The sequence below is a fragment of the Adiantum capillus-veneris genome, chromosome 21 (assembly GCF_014529385.1).
Source record: "Adiantum capillus-veneris isolate H3 chromosome 21, ASM1452938v2, whole genome shotgun sequence".
NCBI lineage: Eukaryota > Viridiplantae > Streptophyta > Polypodiopsida > Polypodiales > Pteridaceae > Adiantum > Adiantum capillus-veneris.
In genome coordinates this window covers 133,694,415-133,717,577 of record NC_140951.1, presented here as the reverse complement: position 1 = coordinate 133,717,577, position 23,163 = coordinate 133,694,415, and the positions used below count along the sequence as shown (strand labels likewise).

Sequence of the window (23,163 nt, the reverse complement as noted above, 5' to 3'; positions counted from 1 at the left end):
CTATCACGCAAATGTGCACCAGCCATTTTGGCATACCTCTAGCCTGCTCATTTTCAGCCCTTTCCTCATCAAGTACATCATGTACATCTGCATCAGTAATAGGCTGATCTGTAACATTTTCAGAAACCCCCATAGGCTGTACATTTGCCTCATTGGAACTTACATTCGTATTTCCACCACTAAAAAGAGGCAACAAAGTGTCATAAATGTCCTATGAGCTTACATTACTGTCTCTAGTACATGACAACAAGGACTGAACAGAATCTTCCACAAACACTACATCCCGTGAAACCAGAATATGTTTTGTTTGCGGATGATACAACCTGTAACCTTTGCTTTCAGCACTATAACCAACAAAAATACATTTGACAACCTTATCATCCAATTTTCTGCGCTGCACTTGTGGCACCAAATCATACGCCAAACAGCCTAAAACACGCATGTGCTCAATAGAAGGCTTTCTATCATGCCATGCTTCATATGGAGTAATAGACTGCAAAGCTTTCGTAGGACACCTGTTAAGTACATAAGTGGCACACATGATGGCCTCAAGCCAAAAAGAATGCGGCAAAGCTTGACTTTTGACCATACATCGTGCCATTTCCGTGAGAGACCTGTTTTTCCTCTCAGTAACACCATTTTGCTGAGGTGTATAAGGAACTGTACAATGGTGTTTTATCCCACGACTAGCCAGAAATGCATTAAATTCAGGAAACATATACTCCCCCCCTCGATCGGAACGGAGGGTGCCCATAGTACATTTCGAGATATTTTCAGCCATAGCCAGAAATTGTTTGAAGCACATGAAAACTTCGGACTTCGCTTTAAGCGGAAATACCCATGCATGCCTGGAGTAGTCATCAATGAAAGTCACGAAGTACAGGTAATTGCCCAAGGATGGAGTTTGCATGGGCCCACAAACATCACTATGCACAAGCTGCAACGTGCATGTGGCCCGAACTGAACCATCCTTTGGAAATTTAGAACGCTGCATCTTACCCAAAACACAGCCTTCACAAACATGTTTGATAGGTGCTTCAAGAGGCGGCAAAGAAGCAACCATATCAGATTTATGCAAACGCAGCAAACTGGCAAAATTCAGATGACCAAAACGTGCATGCCAAAGTTTTGCATTTGAAATAGCCCTTGAATCTGCAACAGCATTTGCAAAATTTTGTCCACACTTGTCATACAAAGTGATCTTATACAGCCCACGGCACAAAAGGCCAGATGCAACAATTTCATCACCAAAACTGAGATCATGAACTGTACATCTCTCATCCACAAATTTGACTACAAGTCCAAGTCTAGCAAGTGCGGATACAGACAAGAGATTCTTCTTGATCCCAGGTACATAAAGTGCATCAACAAGTGTGAAGGAACTGCCATTAGCAGTAGTGAGCACAATCTTTCCAACTCCCTGAACTGGATAAGAGGCGTTGTTGGCACAAGTGACTGAATTCCCATGAGGGACAGACTCGAGAGAGGTAAACAATTCACGATGTGAGGTAATGTGCTTTGTAGCACCACTGTCGAAATACCACACACGTGAATCTGCAGCAACTGACAAGCATGCATCATGGACAACAGGATTGTAAGTGCACTCTGCGCTAAAAGCCCATTCTGCATCAACATCAGCAACACAGTCTCCTTTCACAGAAGACTCAACAATGGCTGCATTTGTAGTGGAACCAGCATTTGCAGTGGAACCACCCTCTTTCTTCTTAGCCTCTTTGGCCTTCAACTTAGGACACGACTTGATCAAGTGATCATTGGCTTTACAATAATGGTACCGCATCTTGTTTTTGCCCTTATCACCAGAATTGCCAGACGAAGTACTGCCAGCAGAAGCACTAGGAACATAATTTTTGCCACTCGCAGCAGAACCATAAGAAGTGGCTGCATTACTGTTACCACCCTTTCTTTGAGAAGCAATAAAAGCCTATTCAAATGCACGCTGTCTAGTCCTGTTTTTTCTGGAAAGTGACTCTTGCAAACAGCAATGTGCATAATGCATCAAACTTGACAACTTCAGGATTTCCTTGGGTCATCAGTCTCCAAGTACTAGCAAAAGTCTGGTAGGAATCTGGTAAGGCATCAAGAACAGTCTGCACAAGGGAACTATCTGAAATGACTTCACCTGCAGAAATAAGCTGCTCATTGATATCCTTGACACTAGCAAGGAAAGTGTCCCTATCATCTTCCTCATGCATAATCTTCGACTCCAGCTCTTTACGCAGCAAAGCAATTTTAGCCTCATTGCGGCTTGCATAAAGACCTGCTAGAATATCCCAAGACTGTTTTGCAGATTTTGCTGAACGAATGTGAGGAACAATGGTGCGCTTCACAGACAACGCAATCAATGCATGAGCCTGCGCATCCTTAACATCCCAACGAGCTTGTTCTGCCGTAGGCAAAACAACTCTAACAGCTGCAATCCTTGCAGCAAGACCTGCAACATCCTCAACATCGCCTACATCCTCAGAACCAGGACATACATCAATGCCCTGCACAATGTTCCAGACACCCTTTTACACAAGAACATGTTGCATCATATAAGCCCACATAGGGTAGTTGTCCCCATCCAACCTATTCTCAGCAGCAAACATCTTGAACACATCTGTGTTGTTGTTGTCAGCCATGGTAAATGTTGCACCTGATGTGAAAACTGCCTGAAAATAGGAGAAACGGAGCAGGAACAACCTGTGCTATATAGCACAAACCGTAGAAGACTATAAGGCACCTGTTATGCAGAAAACGGCACCGACAGAAATTCTACACAAAATGACGAAATAGCCTGTGCAGTACGGCCTGTAGTGGAAACGGAGGCCGAAATGAGCCCAAATCAAAATTCTGAGCAGACCAAGCTCTACGAGTTTTCCCAAAAAATTTCTCGATCTGCGAACGCTCGCCAAAGCTCTTTGAAATCGGAGAAAGTGAGCAGGCGTGTGCTGAAGCAGCTGGCGACTAAGCCCGGGAGGACGTGACCTGCTCTGATACCAATTGTTGGAATTAGGGTTACAGAGAAACACACACAGCTTGGAGAAGACGAAGGAAGCTCAAGGCACACAATAGAGAGTGTGTTACTTAGTGTGCTATGGAAAGATAGATAGCCCTAGAGTGATGGGCGTATATACAATGCACGGGGGAAAAAACCTCCTAAAGAGGGAAAAAATGCCCCGGCGGTCCTAGTGTGTTCACACACATCACTACCACATGTATATGGTAACAAATCACCCCTTAGGCATGGAGGATCACAGTTTGATCTATTCCCGTTACATTTTCAAGGAAATCACTCCGCAATCTACCACGCAATAGCGGACAAATTCAACTTTTTGAGTTGATTCTCATCATTGTGTACACGGTTAACTATGTTGGTTATCGTTACCTGCTAGTTGAGCAGTTTCTCCAAAGGGTCTTACCAAGGGGTTTGACTACGTAGATTCTACCCAACGGGCTTGGATTGCCAAGGCAACACCCTGGGCTTCCAATGCAATGTTGCTTGGTTTTTTCACGGGTACATTTGAATACGGGTAACTGAACTTTCAGTTCAATCCTCAGGGCCATGGCAAGGGCATGTCGGAACAAGTATTTTGGGCCGTAGTGTCCAATATACATTATGTTGTTATGAATCCACTTGCCGGATTCGATTTGGCACATGTTGTCACATGGGATACAACATGGTTTAGGGACTCAAGGAGTTCGGTTTAGCCAGTGTGGAGCAATGAATGAGGGTCCCTCTCACTCTTGTCGCGGAGTGTTTAGAGTTACCTCCACACACAAGTACATCTTGTACTTGAAGGATGTTCTTTTTTAAACATCCTTACATGAGACATATTCCACATGTGGAGAATATGAGTCTCTAGACTGACATTGGCGCCCATTATTTCAAGTATATTTCACGACAAAGTCCCTAGGTGCTGGTCAAATCTGTTTTCTAGACCATTTTCAGCACGACATATCAGGAGCAATTTCGGTGGCCAAAAACTATCGGATACTTAGAATGACTTGTTAAGGTACAAGTGCTGCTAAACAACATTACAGATGGTTGTTTTACATATAGAAAGGCTATGAGTTGTTCATGAAAAAGTTTCATTGTTTGTACCTAGAAGTGATCACTCTTTCACCTTCTATTATGGTTCAGACATTTCAGCAAGACTTGCAAATGATTGCAACTGAAAGTATTTAGTTTCTTTTCATAACTATTTGCATTCCTCTTTAATGTGTGCTAGGTGCATTACATTTGCCATAAGTATTGGCAAGGATCACCATGGATATATAGGTTCGGATCTATTTTTTGTTAAATGCATGCACACTAGGTGTTATGGGTCCTAGTGTTTAGCAAAGGTTGATTTGGAACGGCATTCATATTCATCAAGTTTTTTCTTATGAAGCATTTTGCACTCTATGTGCAGTATCTCTATGAGATTACTTTTGGGTCTACCAATTACCAATAGAGGTCATGGCTCAGTTTGGGTGCTTGTGGATTTTTAGAGTTAACCACGATGGTTATTCGGGATATTGTTGATTCTTCGCAATATGGTACGATATTGTGATCATCGTTTATTAGTCATCTGGGCTGACTGTCTGTAAATCATGGGGAAAACACCAACACCTCAGTACTGTCAGTTATCCAAGGAGATAGGCTGATTACAAAGTGTAATCTTGGACTAAAGGATATGCAAAGTGAGTACGCTAGCAAGCAATCCAATTAGTAAGCATTTATTGCTCTACTTGGAGTTTGCTTACCATAAGTTAAAGCATGTTTGCGACTAGGTGTAGTCTCTTCATGTATAAATCAAGTTCTCAACCTTGAACACTAGTTTGGTGGGGTTGTTTACTGCTGAAATTGGAAAACAAGTCAAGGACTTAAACTTGGCTGTTGAGTTATGTTAGCAATTTACTTTCATGGAAAGTGAAAATAGGTACTCTTTAGGGTACATCTTGGTGTGGTAACTCGTTTTGCATACTCATGTGTGTTCTACATGGAGTCTACACACTATGATTGAATAGCAATCGGTAACACAAGATGGTTGCAAATGGACAACAATGTGAAAAATCAAAATGTTACTCTTGGTTTCATTGAACCTCCTGCTGAACCGTGTTTTGGTCAACCAAACAGCTGCATCCATGAAGGATTCCACTATAGAAAACATTAGTGTATCATCACTCTTGTTTTTGAGGACGAAAACACTTCTCCAAGGGGGGAGTAATGTCATGCCAAGGGTAGGACTAGGCACGGCCAAGGGCCAGGACAGACATGCAGTCAAGGGGGTCCCTATATTTAGCAGGCCAAGGGTCTATACAGGGCATGGTTGGGTGGTGATGAGCATGGTCCAGTCCCCTCTGTTCTTACAGACAATGCAAGAGATAGTCACGACCCTGTTGTCTATGGAGAACTTACCTCCTGAGTTTTGGGGAGAGGCTATTATGACAGCAGTTTACATCATCAATCGATTGCCTAGTATGCCATTGAACTATGCAAGAAGCCAAACTACAATAGATTACGTGTATTTGGATGTGAAGCATTCTCACGTGTCTCTAAAGAGCTACACAAGAAGCTAGATCCCAAATCACACAAATGCATCTTCGTTGGATATGGTATAGATGTAGAGATGGGCTATCGTCTCTAACACTCGGAGTCTACAAAAGTCATTCGCAACTCACAATTTATTTTCAATGAGTTGAAGCTACACATATAATTTGTCAAAGAGATTGAGTATCGCAAAGTCAGATTCGAGGATATAGCCTCAAGTGAGATCAAACAAACAACTCAGTCTACTAGTGACATTCCTACCACTAGTAGTGCTCCAAAGAGAGCAGAGTTCAACGATCAAGCAGTAAAAAGATCGATGCAAGTCTCTCGTACCCCTAAGCATTTGGAGACAAGGTTAGACGATTTTTTGGTCACTGACTGCGGCCTACCTACTACCAAGAGGCTATTCAAATGGAAGATAGCATGAAGTGAGAGCAAACAATGCAATCAGAGTATAACTCGATTATGAAAAATGATACTTGGGAACTAACAGAGTTGCTAGAGCGAAAACAAGCCTTACCTTGGAAATGGGTGTATAAGAAGAAATATATGATACAAGATCCAGAGCCTAAGTATAAGACTAGATTGGTTGCTAAGGGATTTAAGAAGAAGAAAGGCATAAAATTTGATGATCCTCACATCAATATTCAAGATGACTACATTGCATCTTGTGCTTGGTTCAGGACCCAGTGAGGACATGGAACTTGTCCAGATTGACATAAAGATGGCTCCTTCATGGGGATCTAGAAGAAGACGTCTACATGGAACAACCATAGGGTTTTGAAGTTAAACCTAAAAAGGCTACAAGATAGAATTGGCGCGTAGATTACATAAGTCATTGTATGGCCTAAAGCAAGGCTCAAGACAGTAATACCAAAAATTTGACAAGTATATGTAGTCTTAAGGTTATGTACGTAGCCAAGAAGATCACAGGTTGTATAGCCAAAAGTTGAAAGATGGTTCACTTATCATCTTGATACTTTATGTCGATGATTCTAAAGACAAGATTGCCATCTTAAAGAAGTCACTTAGCACGTAGTTTGCTATGAAGGATTTAGTAGATACAAGTCACTTTCTTGGTATGCGTATCAAGAGGGATAGGAAACATGGAATACTAGATTTATCTTCGAAAACATATGTCCACAAGGTCTTGCAATGTTTTGATATGCAGGGGGAGAAGGCTACATCGAGTACCCAAATGCAGGCATATGCAAAACTTAGCAAGACTGATGCTCCCAAATTCGATGATGAGAAAGAGGAAATGGCAAAGTTGCCATATTCTTCAGCAGTAGGAAGTCTCATGTACACCATGGTAACCACCAAGCAAGACATTGCATTTGCGAAGAGAGTGGTTGATAGATTTATAAAAAATCTTGGCAAGAAGCACTGGGAAGTAGTGAAGCACATTTTTAGATACCTTAAGGGTACGGCAAGAAAGTGCTTATGCTTTGGGAGCTGTGATGCATCCATAGTGAGGTACACGGATGCAGACTATGCGGGTTATGTGGATAGTCATAGATCCATGTCGTCTAGCTATGTATTCCTACTTGCTGGAACAGCCGTGTCATGGAGATCATGTCTCCAAGATTGCAATTTGTCTTCCACCACAAAGGCAAAGTATGTTGTAGTTTTGGGTGTTAGCAAGGAAGCTATATAGTTAGCACGTCTAGTAGGAGACCTTGGTATTTATCATACTCTAGAGCTGCATAGTGATAGAGTGATATTGCGTTAGTGAAGAACCCCTTTAAAACACATAGAGGTCAGGTATCATGTGATACGGAACTTATTGGCTAGCAAGCGCATCAAGATAGTCAAGATTCGTATGGATGACATCCCCTTAGATGCTCTCACGAAGAGCCTAGCCTCAGAGCGGTTTGCACATTGCATTGAGATGATGGGTGTAGGTTGAATCCACTAGAATGCTTCATGCTTGTACAGGTTGTACATACATAGGCCACTTGGGCCACATTGGCTTTCAAGTGAGAGATTGTTGGGGTTCATGCCAACGGGTTGGACCCATTACTAACCATCAATAACCCTAACCTTATTGTTTGATGGTTAATAGAATAAGGAGCGTGAAGGCATTATCCTCACAATGATCCACCCGCTTCACGGTCTCGCTCTTCGTCCTCACAGCATTGGATGTACGCATGCATCCACACACATGCACTTCACACATAGGGCAAGGAAGCTTTTTTTAAAAATCAAGAAAAGTAAAACCAAGTTGCCAAAAAAAAATCACACACACATTGATATCACCACTGCAAAGAACGACTATATCCAAAATTCAATCGATGCTACTATGGCCCCTTGAAAGTTATTGATCACTTTCATGATGTATCCCTCATATTAGGATTGCTCTCGCATTGGAAGATTCATATTGCCTTCCACATGAGTCTTCTTAAACCATTCAAGGGAGATCTACCTATCGAACATTCGGGCAATACTCAACCAGAAGTTGAAGCTGAAGATATTTTGATTCCATAATAGATAATTGCTCACAACAAGCCGTTCAATGAAAAAAACCCAAATATTTTTTGTCAAATTTAGGAACTACCTATCCATGGATGCCCAGTGGATGAACTATGAGGAGTTGACAAATCATGATGATCTGATACAATTGTTGACGAAGCTTTTAGATTCACTTATTTTTTGTATATATTGAATTATGGTATGGCCGATGGCGTGGTCCGTCCATATCAAGGAATACATTCACTATGGTGACTCTTAAATGACTTTGGATAAACGATTGCGCCCTCTCATGAGATCATGTGTCATTTGCATTGCAATGGTGTACACCCATGACATATATTCAACCACATTGCACACTGCCACTTTGCACATGATGCTTGATTGATGCGGGGGGAAAACTTGGGGAAACAATGTGTGCATATTAAGTTGTGTTGATTTTCTTTCGCTTTCTCTCTCCTATATCCTACAATCCACGACAATCGCTTTGATTTTAGAGCACAATATGTGACAGCTTTTAGGGTTATGGTTTTTGCATTGAGGCCATACACGTAATTGATCATTGCGTTTGTTTGGCCAATCCCAGACTCCCTTTGTTTGGAAAGGTGGTCCATGCTAATCTCTTTGTTAGAGCTATAATACTCTATGCCACACATTGATTTTGTCCCTCTAGAGAATGCTAATTTCTCTCTAAACTTGAATTTTTTTCATCTAAAATCTATTGATTTTCTCTGGAGTGGAATGCTCTATGTCTCGCACACTTATTTTTCCCTCAAGAGAAAGCTAATTTCCCTCTAAACCTTGATTTTTTATTTTCTCTAGAATCTATTGATTTTCTCTCTAAAATTAGAGATTTTCTATCTCTAAAACCAATTTGCACAAAAATGCTTTTCTTGTTCTTCTTACCCAAAAAGCTAGTGCCCAATATTTGGCACTATTTTTATGGCTAAAGACTTTTAAAAATTTCTTCTTGACTTGGCGAGAAGGGGCCTAAATCATGGGTGCCCTAGGGTCTTTGCCACTATTGACTCCCTTCTTTTCTTGTACTCTTGGACTGTGGCTATCTTCTCTTCAACCTCAGTTCACTCTTTTATTAACTAGCCATCTTGTACCTATTGTAACACCTTCTCTCTTGGTAAACATTCTTTTTTGTTTAGCTTTTCTTTCACATTGCAAAGCTCTAATTCGATCACTTGAAATTGTGAAATTAACATTGAGGTTCTTTTGGCGCTATTCTAAGAAATTTTCACTAGCCAAACATGAACACCATTTGTAGCGATGACAAGCCCCTTCCTCAAAGCTCTTACGCATTGCAGAGTCTTTTCGTACTACCACAGAAAGCCTATCCCCACCATCTCTTCACTATAGTTGTCCTACTTTCAGATCTGGCTGGAGGCTGCCATGCTTAGAAGTTTGGAGTCACTTGTCAATAGGTTATTGGTATCCCTTGCTCAAACAGAGGAGAGGTCACAAGAACAAGTCGCCAAAAGTAGGATCAAAGAAAACTTAATGGAGATTTGGACAAGGGCATCAAAGCTTTGGCAAAATCCCAAAACAACTAGTGAGCTACCGCTTTCTCAAACTGGCCGTAGGACTCCAATCTTTAAATCAATTCATCATTGCATAAAATTTGCCTTTGTCCAAAATGTTGAATCTAATGGTGTCTGAGAATTGGTGAGACATCTGATACCCGCACAAACCACTACATGTGCAAGGTGGAGGAGCCAATGAAAAGACGGATCCCAAATCTAGGACAATGTTTGAATAATTCCACCATATCTTTTTCATTATTTCAGTACTTCAAACTAAACATATTGTACTTAAAGATCATTTCCAAGTCAAAATCATGGAATATCGTGGGAGATTGAATTGGGAAGATTTGAATTTCCTTAAACTGGCTCATAGAATTGAGTCTCCAAACCGACTTCTCTACCCTAGGTACCTGACCATGAAGTCAAACTCATTCTCAGTCTCAATCTATGCTCATGCACATCCGATTTTTGCAGCCACGCTTTGAATTGGTTGCAATACTCAAGCATTTTGACTTCTTGAGATAAATTGAATCCAAGAACAGGAAAGACATGCACCACATCATCATTGAACATTGCGGCTCTCTTAAGTCACTAGTCATATGAGCAAGATAAATTGAAGTGGCATATATGAGGAAAATAGTGTAAGCTCATAAGCAACCCATTCATGACGAATTGGCACATTCAATTAAATATCAATCTCGACATTCTGGGACCCTTGACCATTACCATCACTCGCATGTATTGTCATGCCTCCCACCACTTCATGATGCCTCTTTCGCATCCCAACTGAGCTGCCGATTATTTCACCATGCAAGGATTCCTGCTATACACATCCCATATGGATCATATGAATTGCTGGGTCACGTCATTCAACACAGGTAAGCGATAATTTCACATGCCAAGGTCTACATCTTTCTAGTTTGGTTCATAGACCCATGAAGGAGAGACCCAATGGATACAAATGTCACATAATGCATGCTCAACTTTACACAACCAGGCTATTTCTTTCCTTGAAAAACATTCATTTTTGCAGCATGAGAACAATTTTACGCTGAACTTCAAAATAGACAACATCAAGAGCCAAGTTGATGCTCTCAAAAATGTGTATGCTTTTGTAGAAACTTCAAGAATTTCTGCATTCTCCCAATGCTCAAAATGACAATGCTCAGAACAGTTGCTGCTAGTTGGGTCTAAAATAATACAAGTGTGCCGCTTGGACATTGACAAGAATATTCGACACAGTGAGATGAAAATACTTCAAACAGGGAATCAATATTGGTTACCATTACCCTTCGGAGCGTAGCCTTAATCTGTCATTAGGATGAATGAGATCCGGATTTTTAATGTCTGGATTTAGAAGAACAAGCTCTTGCCAACTTGACTTGCCAACTCTCCTTGAGATTTCTGACAAAGTGTCACCTTGCTTCACTTGATAAATAGACGAATCCCTATTTTGCCCAACCAGGAGTTTTGAATGAATGTTTAAAGTTGAAGTAATAAATAGACATGCTAAGACACTGTAGTTCAATTTAAAAAATGAAAAGGTGACTTGCTGGTATATAAAAGCGTTTACCTGGGTTTTACAAAGAGCCCAGCCCCTAACAGTGCCAATGCAGCAGCCAAGGAAGGCAGCATCCAAGCTCCCTTTTTAGTGGCATTCTTGTGATTACCTCCAGCGTCAACTGATCTACCCGCTGATGGCTGTGGAAAAATCAAATAGTATTTAGCTAGTTAATATACCAGAAAAGGTTTTGTAAATATATTGTAAGTGAATATCATGTCCCAAAATCATGCAGAAATCAGTGAAACATGGGGTAGAAAGTAGCAGTTAGCCAGAGACATCTAGCCACATACTGTTTCATTTGATTTGCACTATCTCTCCCTGTCTCCCCTTTCTCTTGTTTGAAGCTATAGATTTGTGCCAATGCATTGTGTTTGATTCCTGTTTTAGCAAATGAGGCGACAAAACTTTGGGCTAGAGTCTAAAGGTTGTGAATACTCCCACGTTCTGCGGTTTGGAACCATGTTAACGCCTTGGCCTCTAGTTTCATTCCAAAACCCTCATACTTAAGCACAGTAGTCTGTTGTTACAAAGCTTGGCATGATCAACAATCCATGAGTATACATAGACATTCTTCATAAGGATCACAATGCAGCATTTAGCACAATTCAAGTGTCAGATAATCTCCTTATTGCCTGTAAAGATAGCCTTCTAACAACACATCACTTGTAAGAGTTTGACTTACCAGTTTTGAGGAAGTATCAACATCCTTTTGCAACGTATCTGAAGATTCAGCAGCTCCTGTCCGAGCCTCATCCAAACTTGCACCTTCATTTGGAGAACCTTCTGGTGGGTAAGGTTCTGCAGACACAGAGGTATCTAGATTTTTACCAGCTTTGTAGTCCTCACCTGCATCATCGAAAGAAGAACTTTCTAGAGGTCCCCTCTCATCATCCGAGAGTGCTAAACTTCTGCTGCCACTCGAAAATCCAGAATCTTCCTCTACCATTGGAGGTGTGTTTGGATCAATTACGCTCTGTTGCTGATCTCCACTATAACTTTCATCAAAGTTGAGAGACCTTGCAGGCTCCTTAGATAGTTCATCAGATACCTCAGGATCCATTTGTGAGAGTGACAAACCAGAGGCAGGCCTCTTAATACGCAAGGGACTTAGTCCTACCTGCCAAGCAAGGTTTAATGGAAAACCCTAAACAATAAAGCAATAGTTTTCCTTATTCACAACTGTACAGACTCAAAGTCTGGTTTAATAATGCAAGCTTAGTGCTTAGTGGTAGCTGGTAATAACAATAACTCGAGCACAAAATAATAATGAAACCATAAACTAATAAGAAAAGAAAACGGTAAGCTTTAACAATTCACTTACTTTATCCGGCGTTTCCTTGTCCCTGGGGCTACTGTTGGCACTAGCCTGCCTGAGAGAATCTCTAAGTCCTCCGACAAATTCAGTAGGCATTGAAACTGAAGAATGGGTGACATAATCGAACTCTGGCACCTGATTTTCAAAGAGAAGGGCCATAAAGAGAGCTCAGTGTCAAAGGCATCCATATAGCCAAGGAAAATTAGGAAACAGAATACACTTACTTCCAAATGTCTAGCTCGCGCTTTTTTGGAAAGTGCTCTTAAGCACAAGCACACACGACGTATGTCTTTTTTCTCGACAACATCGGGAGGAGAGAAGAGATCTATACCAGTCAGTCCTACCTTTTGGCATACCTGTAGAGCACAAAAGCAAGTAAAACATGTGATCATAGCAAGTTACAAAACTATCGGGATAACAGGAGATGTAAGAAAGATACCTTCAAAAAAGAGTCCACATTGGAATAAGGAAGATACTTGCCACTGTGCTTCCCATAAAAGGAAGCCTCAGGAAACATAGATTTTGGGGAAACAGGCTCCCCATCAGCATGTATTTTCAACATAGTGCGAATTGTTGTTGAGACTCTAAGCCTAAAAGAGAGTTAATATAAGAACGGACAGGAGTATGGGAGATGAAGTTAAGCTAATCGACTAGAAAACGCAAACCATCCCATCAAATACTACCCTCATGTGAAATTCACTTAAAACTTTAGTCTCGGTAGCAAGATTTGACTTGATAATATTCTTGAGCACTAAGTACCACAATCTTTATTGAGTTGTTATGTAGGACTTTTTGGAAATTCTCCAAGAAAATTAATTACTGATGGACTTGTAACATTTAAAAGGGAAACTAGCATCTGAAGTTTGAAGCACGTTTCTCCAATCAAATATCACACATTGTAGTGCTCAATTTTTAGCCACACCAAGGTTCAAAAGCAAGAGTTTACAAGTTAAGACATAAGACATGCAGCTTACTTTAAAAACATTAACCTGAGATTTTTTTAGTGAACCTTTCGTAAACTCTTTACATGAGCTATGAATTCAAGGGGAAATTTTGACCGGAAGGGCTCAAAAGTCAATAAATGCAAAAGAAAATCCTTAAGAAGTTCCTCTTTCTATTCAACATAAAGAAGACATTAAAAGTCCTGAGGCAAAAGAGACCTGCCCAAGTTGACAAGTGGGTGGTCCTTTAGTAATGCTCAAGAAATCCCCTTGTCACATATCAGAAGACCTTAGTAAGCCAAAATGTACGCCACCATCAAAAGAGCAATCTAGAAACTTTATCAAGCACAAGATCTATCACATAAGAACTCTTGACCTAGTCTGCACTCTCATACAACAAACTAGAAGAGCAAACACCATACACCTAGATGGGTACAGGAAAGTGCAAGTTATAAACTAGCGGTGTCAAGGTCAAAGAAACCTTAAACAGAAGTGCAAGTTAAATACACAACATCCACAATCTACATAACCGACTTGAACATGCATAATATCATTAGCATACAAACATGAAATGCAAGTCACAAAGCAACACTACTACTCATTTCCTCTTCTTTTAACGTAGCCAGCCAACACGAAAACTGTCCTGGAGCTATCGAGGAGATTCTGGCTTAGTAGAAGACAGTCCACGTGCTAAAGGTGGCTTCCGTAAGCCATGGCTGGTCAAGACTCACTCTCCAAGGAGAGAGTAAAGGAGGTCCAGGGCAAATCAGAGAGAGAGAAAGACTTCCGTATCCATAACCACCCAGAACACACATACGAAGCTTCAAGGAAGAGACCAAAAACAGAAACAAACAAAGAAGAAAAATTGGACCAAGACCAAAAATCAAAACAGAACAATAATGAAACAAAAGAAGAAAACAAATCTTAAAAGAACAAACACAAAACCAAAGGAAAAAAACTAAACATGATCCACTCACCCACCCCATCCAAACACACACACCCGATAGCAAATTTTGATAGCACCCAGACACGCAAACAAAGTAATTTTCCATCGCAGCATGTTACTGTTTTTCTCTGTTTCCAGCCCATAGTTATCGTAGTCGTGGCTAATTTAGCAGACCATGAGAGCACACCTTCCTGCCGGTTCCTGGTGTGTAGGATTGGAGGAGAAGGTTCTCTTCAGTATTCTCTTCCGAGGAGTCGCTTCAGAGATCCAAGGTTTACTAAGTGATGCTTGTCATGTTTAGATTGTTTGACCTATGACTGTTTGTTTGCAAGTGTTCTCCCTTTGCATGAGGGAGTAGGAGCAGAAGAAGGCTAGAGCCTCTACTCAAGGAAAACGCTCTGAGAAACAAAGCCAGATCAGCCAAAGGGTTGCCGTACCCTCAGGTTGGGATAAGATTCACAGATCCGATCCGAGAGACATAAACTCTGGAGTTCAAATTCAGGAATTTCCGGAAGAACGAGAGGCTAAGGTCTCTACCAGAGAGGACTCAGCACTCAATAGTCTGATAGAACTAAAGGCCATACCCTAATACTGGATTTAGCCTTCAAGAGTTGAAAGCATCGTTGCTCAAGGATTCAAAGGAAGAAACAAAGGTTCTCGATATAAGGGTTTGCCCTGACATTAGTAAGCATAGGGTTCCATAAATCGAGGTAAGATATCAAAACAGAGAGAGGGAATCGTGTCCGACATCTCAGTTTAAGCACTTGTGTAGACTTTCACCCCAATACTCTTTTAAGGAAAGGCGCGGGCTGGGGGGGGGGGGGGGGGGGGGGGGGGGGGGTTGTTCCCTTAATACGGTGTTGATCTTCTTTCTCTCACTTTCTCTCTCTCTATTTCAGATTGGCACGATAAAGTCTAATTATCTCACTCATCTACTACAGTGGTATCCGAGCAAGGTCTCCTTTGTTTATTTGCGAAGGACAACTCTTGGAAGATACCTGAAGAAGCCGCGACTAGTCAAGAGAGAACCAAGCAAGAAAAGCTTTGAAATATTCGAAGAGAGCTGGCAGGGTTGGATCAATTTTTTTTCTTTGCAAAAAGTTGAAAAGACATTGGATTTTCTAAGGCGACGAGAGCTGCCCTTGCAGCACTAGCGTTTTTGGAGCAGATTTCAGCCATCAGCGTTTTTGCAACAGTACCATCCCTTTAGCCTCGTCCCATCCCGATTCCATTCCCGGCAACAGATCCTCGCCGGAAAGCCATCCATCACAACATATTACAGTTTTCAGCCTTAGCATTTTTCAGCCTTGACGTCGTCATCGTCTAAACCATCGTCATCGTCGACGTCGTCATCGCAAGTCCAGACTTGACGACGACCCACTCGTCATCGTCATATTCCCATCGTCGTCATCGTCATCGCCATGACACTGTACCCAATTTTCAGCCCTTACATCAGCACCAGTTCTCAGCCTTTCAGATCGGCCAACGTTTTCAGTTTTCAGCCCTTAGACAACAGTCGTCGTCGACATCGTCATTGTCGGCACAGTATCCGATTGCAGTAGATTCCCAGCGATCTCAATTTTCAAACCTAGCGTTTTCAGATTTCAGCCCTAGCCTCGTGGCATTGTCGTTGTCACGGCAACATCTTCGTGTCCATGACGGTCGCCATCGTCGTCGTCGACATCATCATCTTCGACATAGACCAGCAGTACCCATCGTCGACATCATCGTCTTCGACATAGACCGGCAATACCTGTCATCGACATAGATTATCAGCACCTCGTCGTCGACATAGAACCTCAGTACCTCAGTACCCAGTACCCAGCATCAGTAGCATCTATACCCATTAGCATCATCATCTCAGCATTTAGACATTGTAGTAGCATTTCTGCAAGAATATGTGTACTTGCTTTGGCAACAAACCAAGGAGGCCCTTGAGGGTTGGGACCCAACATCCCTGTGTCGTCTCCTTTCTCTCTCTTATCAGAAGTATAGATAGAAGTTCGGCAGCTGTGCCTCACATTTAATAGGGGGGATGTCACGTGTGCACTTCACTTGCGCCACGTGGACATGCTTCTGCCATAGTCTAGCGTCAATGTCACAAACTGGTGACGTGGCTGTCCAGTGCACACACAAACAGGCCCTATTGCTGAAAATAGCCCAGTACACACACCCCCGCTAAAGTGATGACGTGGCTGCACCGTACAGACAGGCCTGCAATTTGCGGCGCATATCACAGAATACCGTACAACTGACATGGCGGCAGTGTACGGCAGATTTGAGTTGCTTTTTGGTCTACGCAACAGCCTACGCAAGAGAGAAAGAGAGCTTTTATTTTTATTTTTAAGCTTTTGCTTTATTTTTGGCTCAAGAGAGCTTGTGAGAGAGAGAAAATGCTTTTGATTTTGAAGCTTTTGGGCTCTGCTTTTGGCATCGTTTGTAAACCCTTTAAATAAGTAGGCAAGCTTCCCACTTCTCAGAGCATCTGGACGCAGAGTCTGACAGTGAGAGCCTCCCACTCCCTCGTACTTTGGTTGCAGTTTAATACAAAAAGAAATACCAAAAGGGTGGGTATCTCTAGGCACGGAACTCAGCCGGGCCATTGTCGAATCAATTGTGAATTGTGAATTGTTTTGAAGTTGATTCTTGTGGTGCCGCGGTAGAATCTCGACTTGGAGTGTCTGGCACAAAGTGATGACATGGCGGACAGCAGAAACCCTAATTTCTGCCAAAAACCCTAAAATTCCTGCAAACCCTAATTTCTGCCAGAAACCCTAATTTCCGGAAATCGCGGAGGCTGAAAAAAAAAAATTTGGGAAAATGATGAGCGACGCGAATTTTGCTAAGACTCTCTAAGAGAGAGAGAGAACTGATGCTTTTTATTTTAAAAGCTTTTGGGGCTCTGCTTTTGGGCATCCCTTGTAACCTTTAAATTAGTGGTGAGGGCCTCACTTCTCAGAGCATCTGGACGCAGAGTCTGAGAGTCAAACCCTAACCGCTCTCTTGTACTTTGATGATTGATTAATACAAAAAGAAATACCGAAAGGGGCGCCAGTCTTTGGGGCCAATATCTCTAGGCACGGAACTCTGCCGGGCCAGTGCAAATCTATTGTGATCTGTGAATTGTTTTGAAGTGGTTATTTGGTGTTGTCGCGGTTGATTCTTGACTTGGAGTGTCCAAGTCTGTTATTGTGGTATCAGAGCACGGCCGATTTCTCTTCTACGGGAAATCCGATCCCCGAAATTTTTTTCCGCGGCACCTATGGCTTCACCAAGGATCAGTCGACTCCCTCTGCATTTGGAGATGTGGACAGGGATCACAACGAAGATTCCGGCAGAGAGTATGGCCCGCCTTTGGCCTACTCAGACGGAGCGGCGAGAGATGGAGCGTCGCCAGTTGATCCGCGATGCAACAAAGATGATGCTCAATTTTGCCAAGGACCCGAAGATGGCAAAATATATGAACCAGACCTCTTTGGAAGAGGTACAGACTGAGTGGCAGAGAACCACAACACCACTCCCGAAACCCGCTCTCAAGAAACCTTCTGCCTCCAAGAAATATACAGAGAAGGAACTGGAGAACGTGGTTGATGCACGGATTGCTCAGCTTTTCGACGAACAAAAGAAAGACAAAAAGCACGGCAAAAAGCAGAAGAAAGGTACTGACTTCCCGGGATATTTGGGTCGTCGGTCGACATTTGACAAGGCAAAGAAACTGAAGAAGCGCGTCAAGTTTGAAGGCCTACCCAGTTCTTCTTTTTCTTCTTCTTCTTCTTCTTCTGATAGTTCTTCTAGCTCTTCAGACTCGAGCGAAGAAGACAGGAAAAGCAAAAAGCGAAGCCAGAAACAACGCTTCGGAAAGGGCAAGAAAAAGCCAAGGAAGTCTTAAGTCTCGCCCAGTGAGTGACACTTCTACAGAGGACTCGTCTACGGACAGTTCAGACTCTGACAACGGAAACTTTTATGCGAACAAGAAGAATTTTTCTAAAGCCAACCAGTATGACTTTCTCGAAGATAAAAGCAAGAAATTCCGAGAGTTTAAGGAAGGTGGCCACTCGATCAAGTTTGATACTTTTTCAGGATACTCAAATGCTTCGAAGGCTTTGTCTTTTATACAGTAGTTTGACATCGCTTTCGCGGGAGGACGCACTCCAAGATTCGGAGAGCTACCTCTTATTTTAAGAGGAATGCTCGCACTTGGTGGTCCACGCTTCTATTAAACAAGACTGCGCCAGTTAAATGGCTGACATTTGAAAAGCTTTTTATTTCTTCTTGGTTGACGCAAGAATATGAACGAGATATACGAGCTGCTTGAACCATCTTCGGATGACCAAGAAAAATACAATCGATGCTTATTGTGAAAGATTCTGGAGCTCTTTTCTACCCGCCTCTTCATTCAAGAAGATCTCGTTCAGAGAACAGATTGAGCGGTTTACCTTGGGTCTACCTACAGAGATACGAGATCACTGCTTGGAACAGAAGTCAGCTTCTATTCAAGAGTTGATGAGTCATGGGAAGCGGGGCTTTGCCATTCACTCTGGCAGTCTGACCTACCCCACAGATGAGGCCATGACACAACGAGCCGAACAGATTTATGGAAATGAAAGTAGAAAGAAAAAGAGCAACCCAGAGAAAAAAAGGATGCACGACCCAAGCTTACTCTTGAGGAGAGAGCTCGCTTCATCAGAGAGGGGAAGTGCTTCGGATGCGAGGAACATGGACATATCTCCGCGAAGTTTCCTAAAAAGGCACAGAAAGAACAGAATGATAAAGACGACGACAGGTCTGAGAGTTCGAGAGCAGCTGAGGAATGTGGCAAAAAAGGCAGATAGAAAGGCAGAACTGGTACCACATGGCGTTGGACTTGGACTTGCACCGAATCAAATGAATGAAAGTACAAACTTTGCCGCTTTTTGGGGCAAAGTGAAGGATCAGGAAGCTCTTTTGAAGGAGCCAAGGCAAACTTCTTTTCACTTGGAATTGACAGCTCGATTTGGAATTACGCTCGACAGACTGACGCCACAGGCGGAGGTAGTTCGACTGGCACCCGGATGGGATGTTGCCATTACACCGAGCATTGGCAAACTTCGTTTGCAATGACAGGGGTGTTCAGAGCACGCGAGTGACGTTCTACTCAGGATCCCTTGGTACCACAAGAACTATGCCATGGTTGACTACCGGGCCGAGAAAGCGACTTTGATAAATGAAGGTCTTAGAGATTGTACTTCATGAACTTCAGTTCTTACTCATTCTTTTGGAAGAGAACTGAACGATGGATAAAGGTTGAATATGTTTTGACCTGATCAAAAGAACGCCAAGATTTTTCTCCACACTCATGCCGATTGCTTTTCAGAGGGCCTGAAGATCAAACCATTGATCTGATACCTGGAAGCACGCCACCGAATCGGCCACCTTACCGTGTGAGCCGAGTACAGAATGAAAAGATTATGAACCCAGTGAAAGACCTCTTGGAAAAGGGTCTTGTCCAGCCTAGTACTTCACCGTATTGCTCTCCAGTGTTGTTGGTTTTGAAGAAAGACGGATCTTGGAGAATGTGCATCGATTATAGCACTCTCAACGAAATCACCATCAAGAACAGATTTCCGATTCCTAGGATCGATGATATACTCGACAGGTTACAGGGATCCTCGTGCTTTAGCAGGATTGACTTGAAGAGTGGATATCGTCAGATCATGATAGCGCCAGGAGATGTCTACAAGACAACTATTCAGACGACTTTTGGGTTATTTGAGTTTTTGGTGATGCCTTTTGGCTTAACCAGTGCTCCTGCGACATTTAACCGGATCATGGACAGGATTTTTCGAGAGTACAGGCTATTTGTTGGCACTTTCTTTGATGACATCATTGTTTTCTCCAAGAATGAGGCAGAACACAGAGATCAACTGCTTCAAGTCTTTCAGGCATTACGAGATCACACGTTAGTGATTAATGCAAAGAAAAGTGAATTTTTCCTACCAGAGATACACTTTTTGGGACACGTTGTGTCAGCAAGCAGGAGTGCAAATGGACCCGGCCAAGATAGAGACTATCCGTGATTGGCCTGATTTGGGAATGTCAATGAATTTAGAAGCTTCTTGGGACTGTGTTCGTACTACAGGCGGTTCATACGAAAGTTTGCAAAGATTGCTTCCCCTTTGCATACCTTGACTCAGAAAGGAGTACCTTTCTCGTGGGGACCCACAAAGGTGACTGCCTTTCGGACATTGAAAGAGAAATTGACTACGGGACCTATTTTGACTTTGCCGGACTTGGAGAAGTCATTTGAAGTATATTGTGATGCTTGTGGTCGTAGTCTGGGTGCGGTCTTGATGCAAGAAGGCCATGTCATAGCTTACGAGAGCCGTTTGTTCTCTAGGCCGGAGATGACAGCACAGATCTATGAGAAAGAGCTTTTGGCGGTTATCCACGCTCTTACTCAGTGGCGGCATTACCTACTCGGAGCGGATTTTATTGTCTTTACAGACCATCAAAGTTTGCGCTACTTCTTGTCACAAAAGCAACTTTCGGAAAAGCAGATGCGGTGGGCGAACATCTTGTCATAGTTCCACTTCCAGCTTGTCCATGTGAGGGACAAAAGAATGTGGTGGCAGATACTTTGTCTCAGAAACCGTTGGTTCTGGCTATTTCCACGATACATCATAGGAGCTTCGAGGATATGGTCGATCAGTATGCCACAGATACAGATTTTGCAGATATTTTCACACGGATACAGGATGGGGAGACAGTAGCTGGATACTCCCTTCGGGAAGGCTACTTGATGAAAAAGACTATGTTGTGCGTTACACAGCCGTTGAGGGAAAAGGTTATGACTGAATGCCACTGTCCATCTTTTACGGGTCACCGCGGCATTGCTACCACCATGAAGGGGGTAGAGAAATACTTGTTTGGGCCGAGACTCAAAAAGGATGTGGAAGAGTTTGTGCGCAGTTGCTTGGTATGCCAGAAGGTCAAGTTTGACAAGCATAAGGCACAGGGATTGTTACAGCCTTTACTAGTACCCACCCACCCCTGGAAAATATTGCAATGGATTTCATTTTTGATCTCCCAAGAACACAGAATGATCACGATGATTTTCCGATTACATGGCACGTCTAAGACGATTGTCTCCGACAGAGACCCCAGATTTATGAGTTTGTTTTGGAAGGCAATTTGGGAGAACATTGGCACGCAGTTGCAGTTCTCGTCATCGTTCCACTTGCAGACTGACGGGCAATTTGTGATTGCCAATTCAGTGATTTTAGATTTATTGAAGTCTTGTATCTCGGATCAAAAGACTCAATGGGAAAAGAACCTACCTTTGGTGGAATTTGCCTACAGTAACACGATACACTCTTCGACGGGGAAGACGCCATGTGAGATTGTTAAAAGTGCTGCGAAGGTTCCATCCTTCCTGAGCACGAAAGATTAGATATTGGAAGCGGATGAATATTCGCGAGATTTGGATACAGCTTTTGCCAAGGTTCGCGAGACTTTGCAGAAGTCTCAAGAACGACAGAAAAAGGCAGCGGATCGCCATCGTCGCGACAAGGAGGATGATTGGGTGCTCTTACTTTTGAGAAGGCACGCGTAAGAAAGAAAAAGGGAAAGGAGAGGCTTTTTCCAAAGCTTAGTATGTGATACTACGGACCTTTTCAGATTACTGAAAAGATGAATGATGTCTCCTTCCGATTGAAACTGCCAAATACTTGGAGGATTCACAATGCATTGCATGTGAGTCTCTTGAACCCTGTTAAGGGTGATGTGCCTGATGATGGGGAGCCTGATGAGCAACCCGCAGTGGAAGAAAACGAGGAGATCCTTGTTCTTGAACAGATTTTGGCACATAATGATACGAAGAAAGGTAAAGTCCGAAGGCGGTTCTTGGTTTAGTTCAAGAACTTTCCTGCATTTGATGCGAAGTGGATGGAGGAGGAGGACCTAGCAGATACTCCTCGGATTGTGAAACTTTACCTCGATGTTTTGGTTTAGCATAGTCTACTCCAAACGGAACCCAGAAACTCAGCTTGGCCGAAGATCTGGTGGTGGGATGCACAAGAGGGGAGTTACTCCGCTCCTTTGTCAACAGATGCCTCGATTTTGATACTAAAGTCACTAATGTCTCTTTGAGCTTCAGGGATACTGAGAGCTGACAGTATTCTGCTGGATAACTTTATGAAATGGAATTCCTGATTATGATACGGATTTGTTCTTGACTTCTTGTGAGTGCAAGAACTGATAGACGAAATGACTGTAGCATTTTGGTCTGATTGATCTCGAATAGACATGGTTGCAATAGGGGTTAGTCGATCGGACATCGATGAGGTCCCGATTGGACCTAGATGTGATTGCTAGCTACATTGCCGACAAATCATGGTCTAAGATCCGAATGAATGTTGAATGTCATGTGATGTCCAGTGATGTCTGGTGATGTCCTGTGATGTCATGTGATGTGACTGACGATTTCGTACATGTGCTAGATGTGTGTTCCTAGTACGTAGGTACTAACAGTCAGTGTCTGCTAAGACGGTTTATGGCTTTTGTCGGTTTTGCAGGCGTAATCGCGGTCGATTACAATGCTTTCAAGAGGGGGGTATGTCACAAAGTGATGATGTGGCGGACAGCAAAAACCCTAATTTCTGCCAAAAACCCTAATTTCCGGAAATCGCGGAGGCTGAAAAAAAGAAATTTTGGGAAAATGATGAGCGACGCGAATTTTGCTTTTTTTTATTAAAAAAAGAGAAAAAGACTCTCTAAGAGAGAGAGAGAGAACTGATGCTTTTTATTTTAAAAGCTTTTGGGGCTCTGCTTTTGGGCATCCCTTGTAACCTTTAAATTAGTGGTGAGGGCCTCACTTCTCAGA

At 42.6% G+C, this 23,163-nt stretch overlaps 1 protein-coding gene across 3 annotated transcripts in view; it reads right to left on the bottom strand.

Moving 5' to 3' along the window:
- Window positions 1-10,120: 10,120 nt before the first annotated feature.
- Window positions 10,121-23,163, bottom strand: part of LOC147431766 (uncharacterized) — a 33,263-nt gene continuing 20,220 nt past the window's right edge. The window contains exons 3-10 of one of the 3 annotated variants that reach the window (XM_086494269.1): window positions 12,856-13,006; window positions 12,641-12,772; window positions 12,423-12,551; window positions 11,948-12,218; window positions 11,784-11,866; window positions 11,111-11,238; window positions 10,827-10,985; window positions 10,121-10,357 (exon numbers count right to left, since the gene is read on the bottom strand). In XM_086494269.1, the coding sequence (XP_086350395.1) occupies window positions 10,336-10,357; window positions 10,827-10,985; window positions 11,111-11,238; window positions 11,784-11,866; window positions 11,948-12,218; window positions 12,423-12,551; window positions 12,641-12,772; window positions 12,856-13,006 (1,075 nt within the window). In that variant the 3' untranslated portion in view covers window positions 10,121-10,335. Of the gene's footprint in view, window positions 10,358-10,626; window positions 10,986-11,110; window positions 11,239-11,783; window positions 12,219-12,422; window positions 12,552-12,640; window positions 12,773-12,855; window positions 13,007-23,163 lie in introns of those variants that run through there. The other 2 variants (XM_086494267.1, XM_086494268.1) reach the window with 2 other exon arrangements.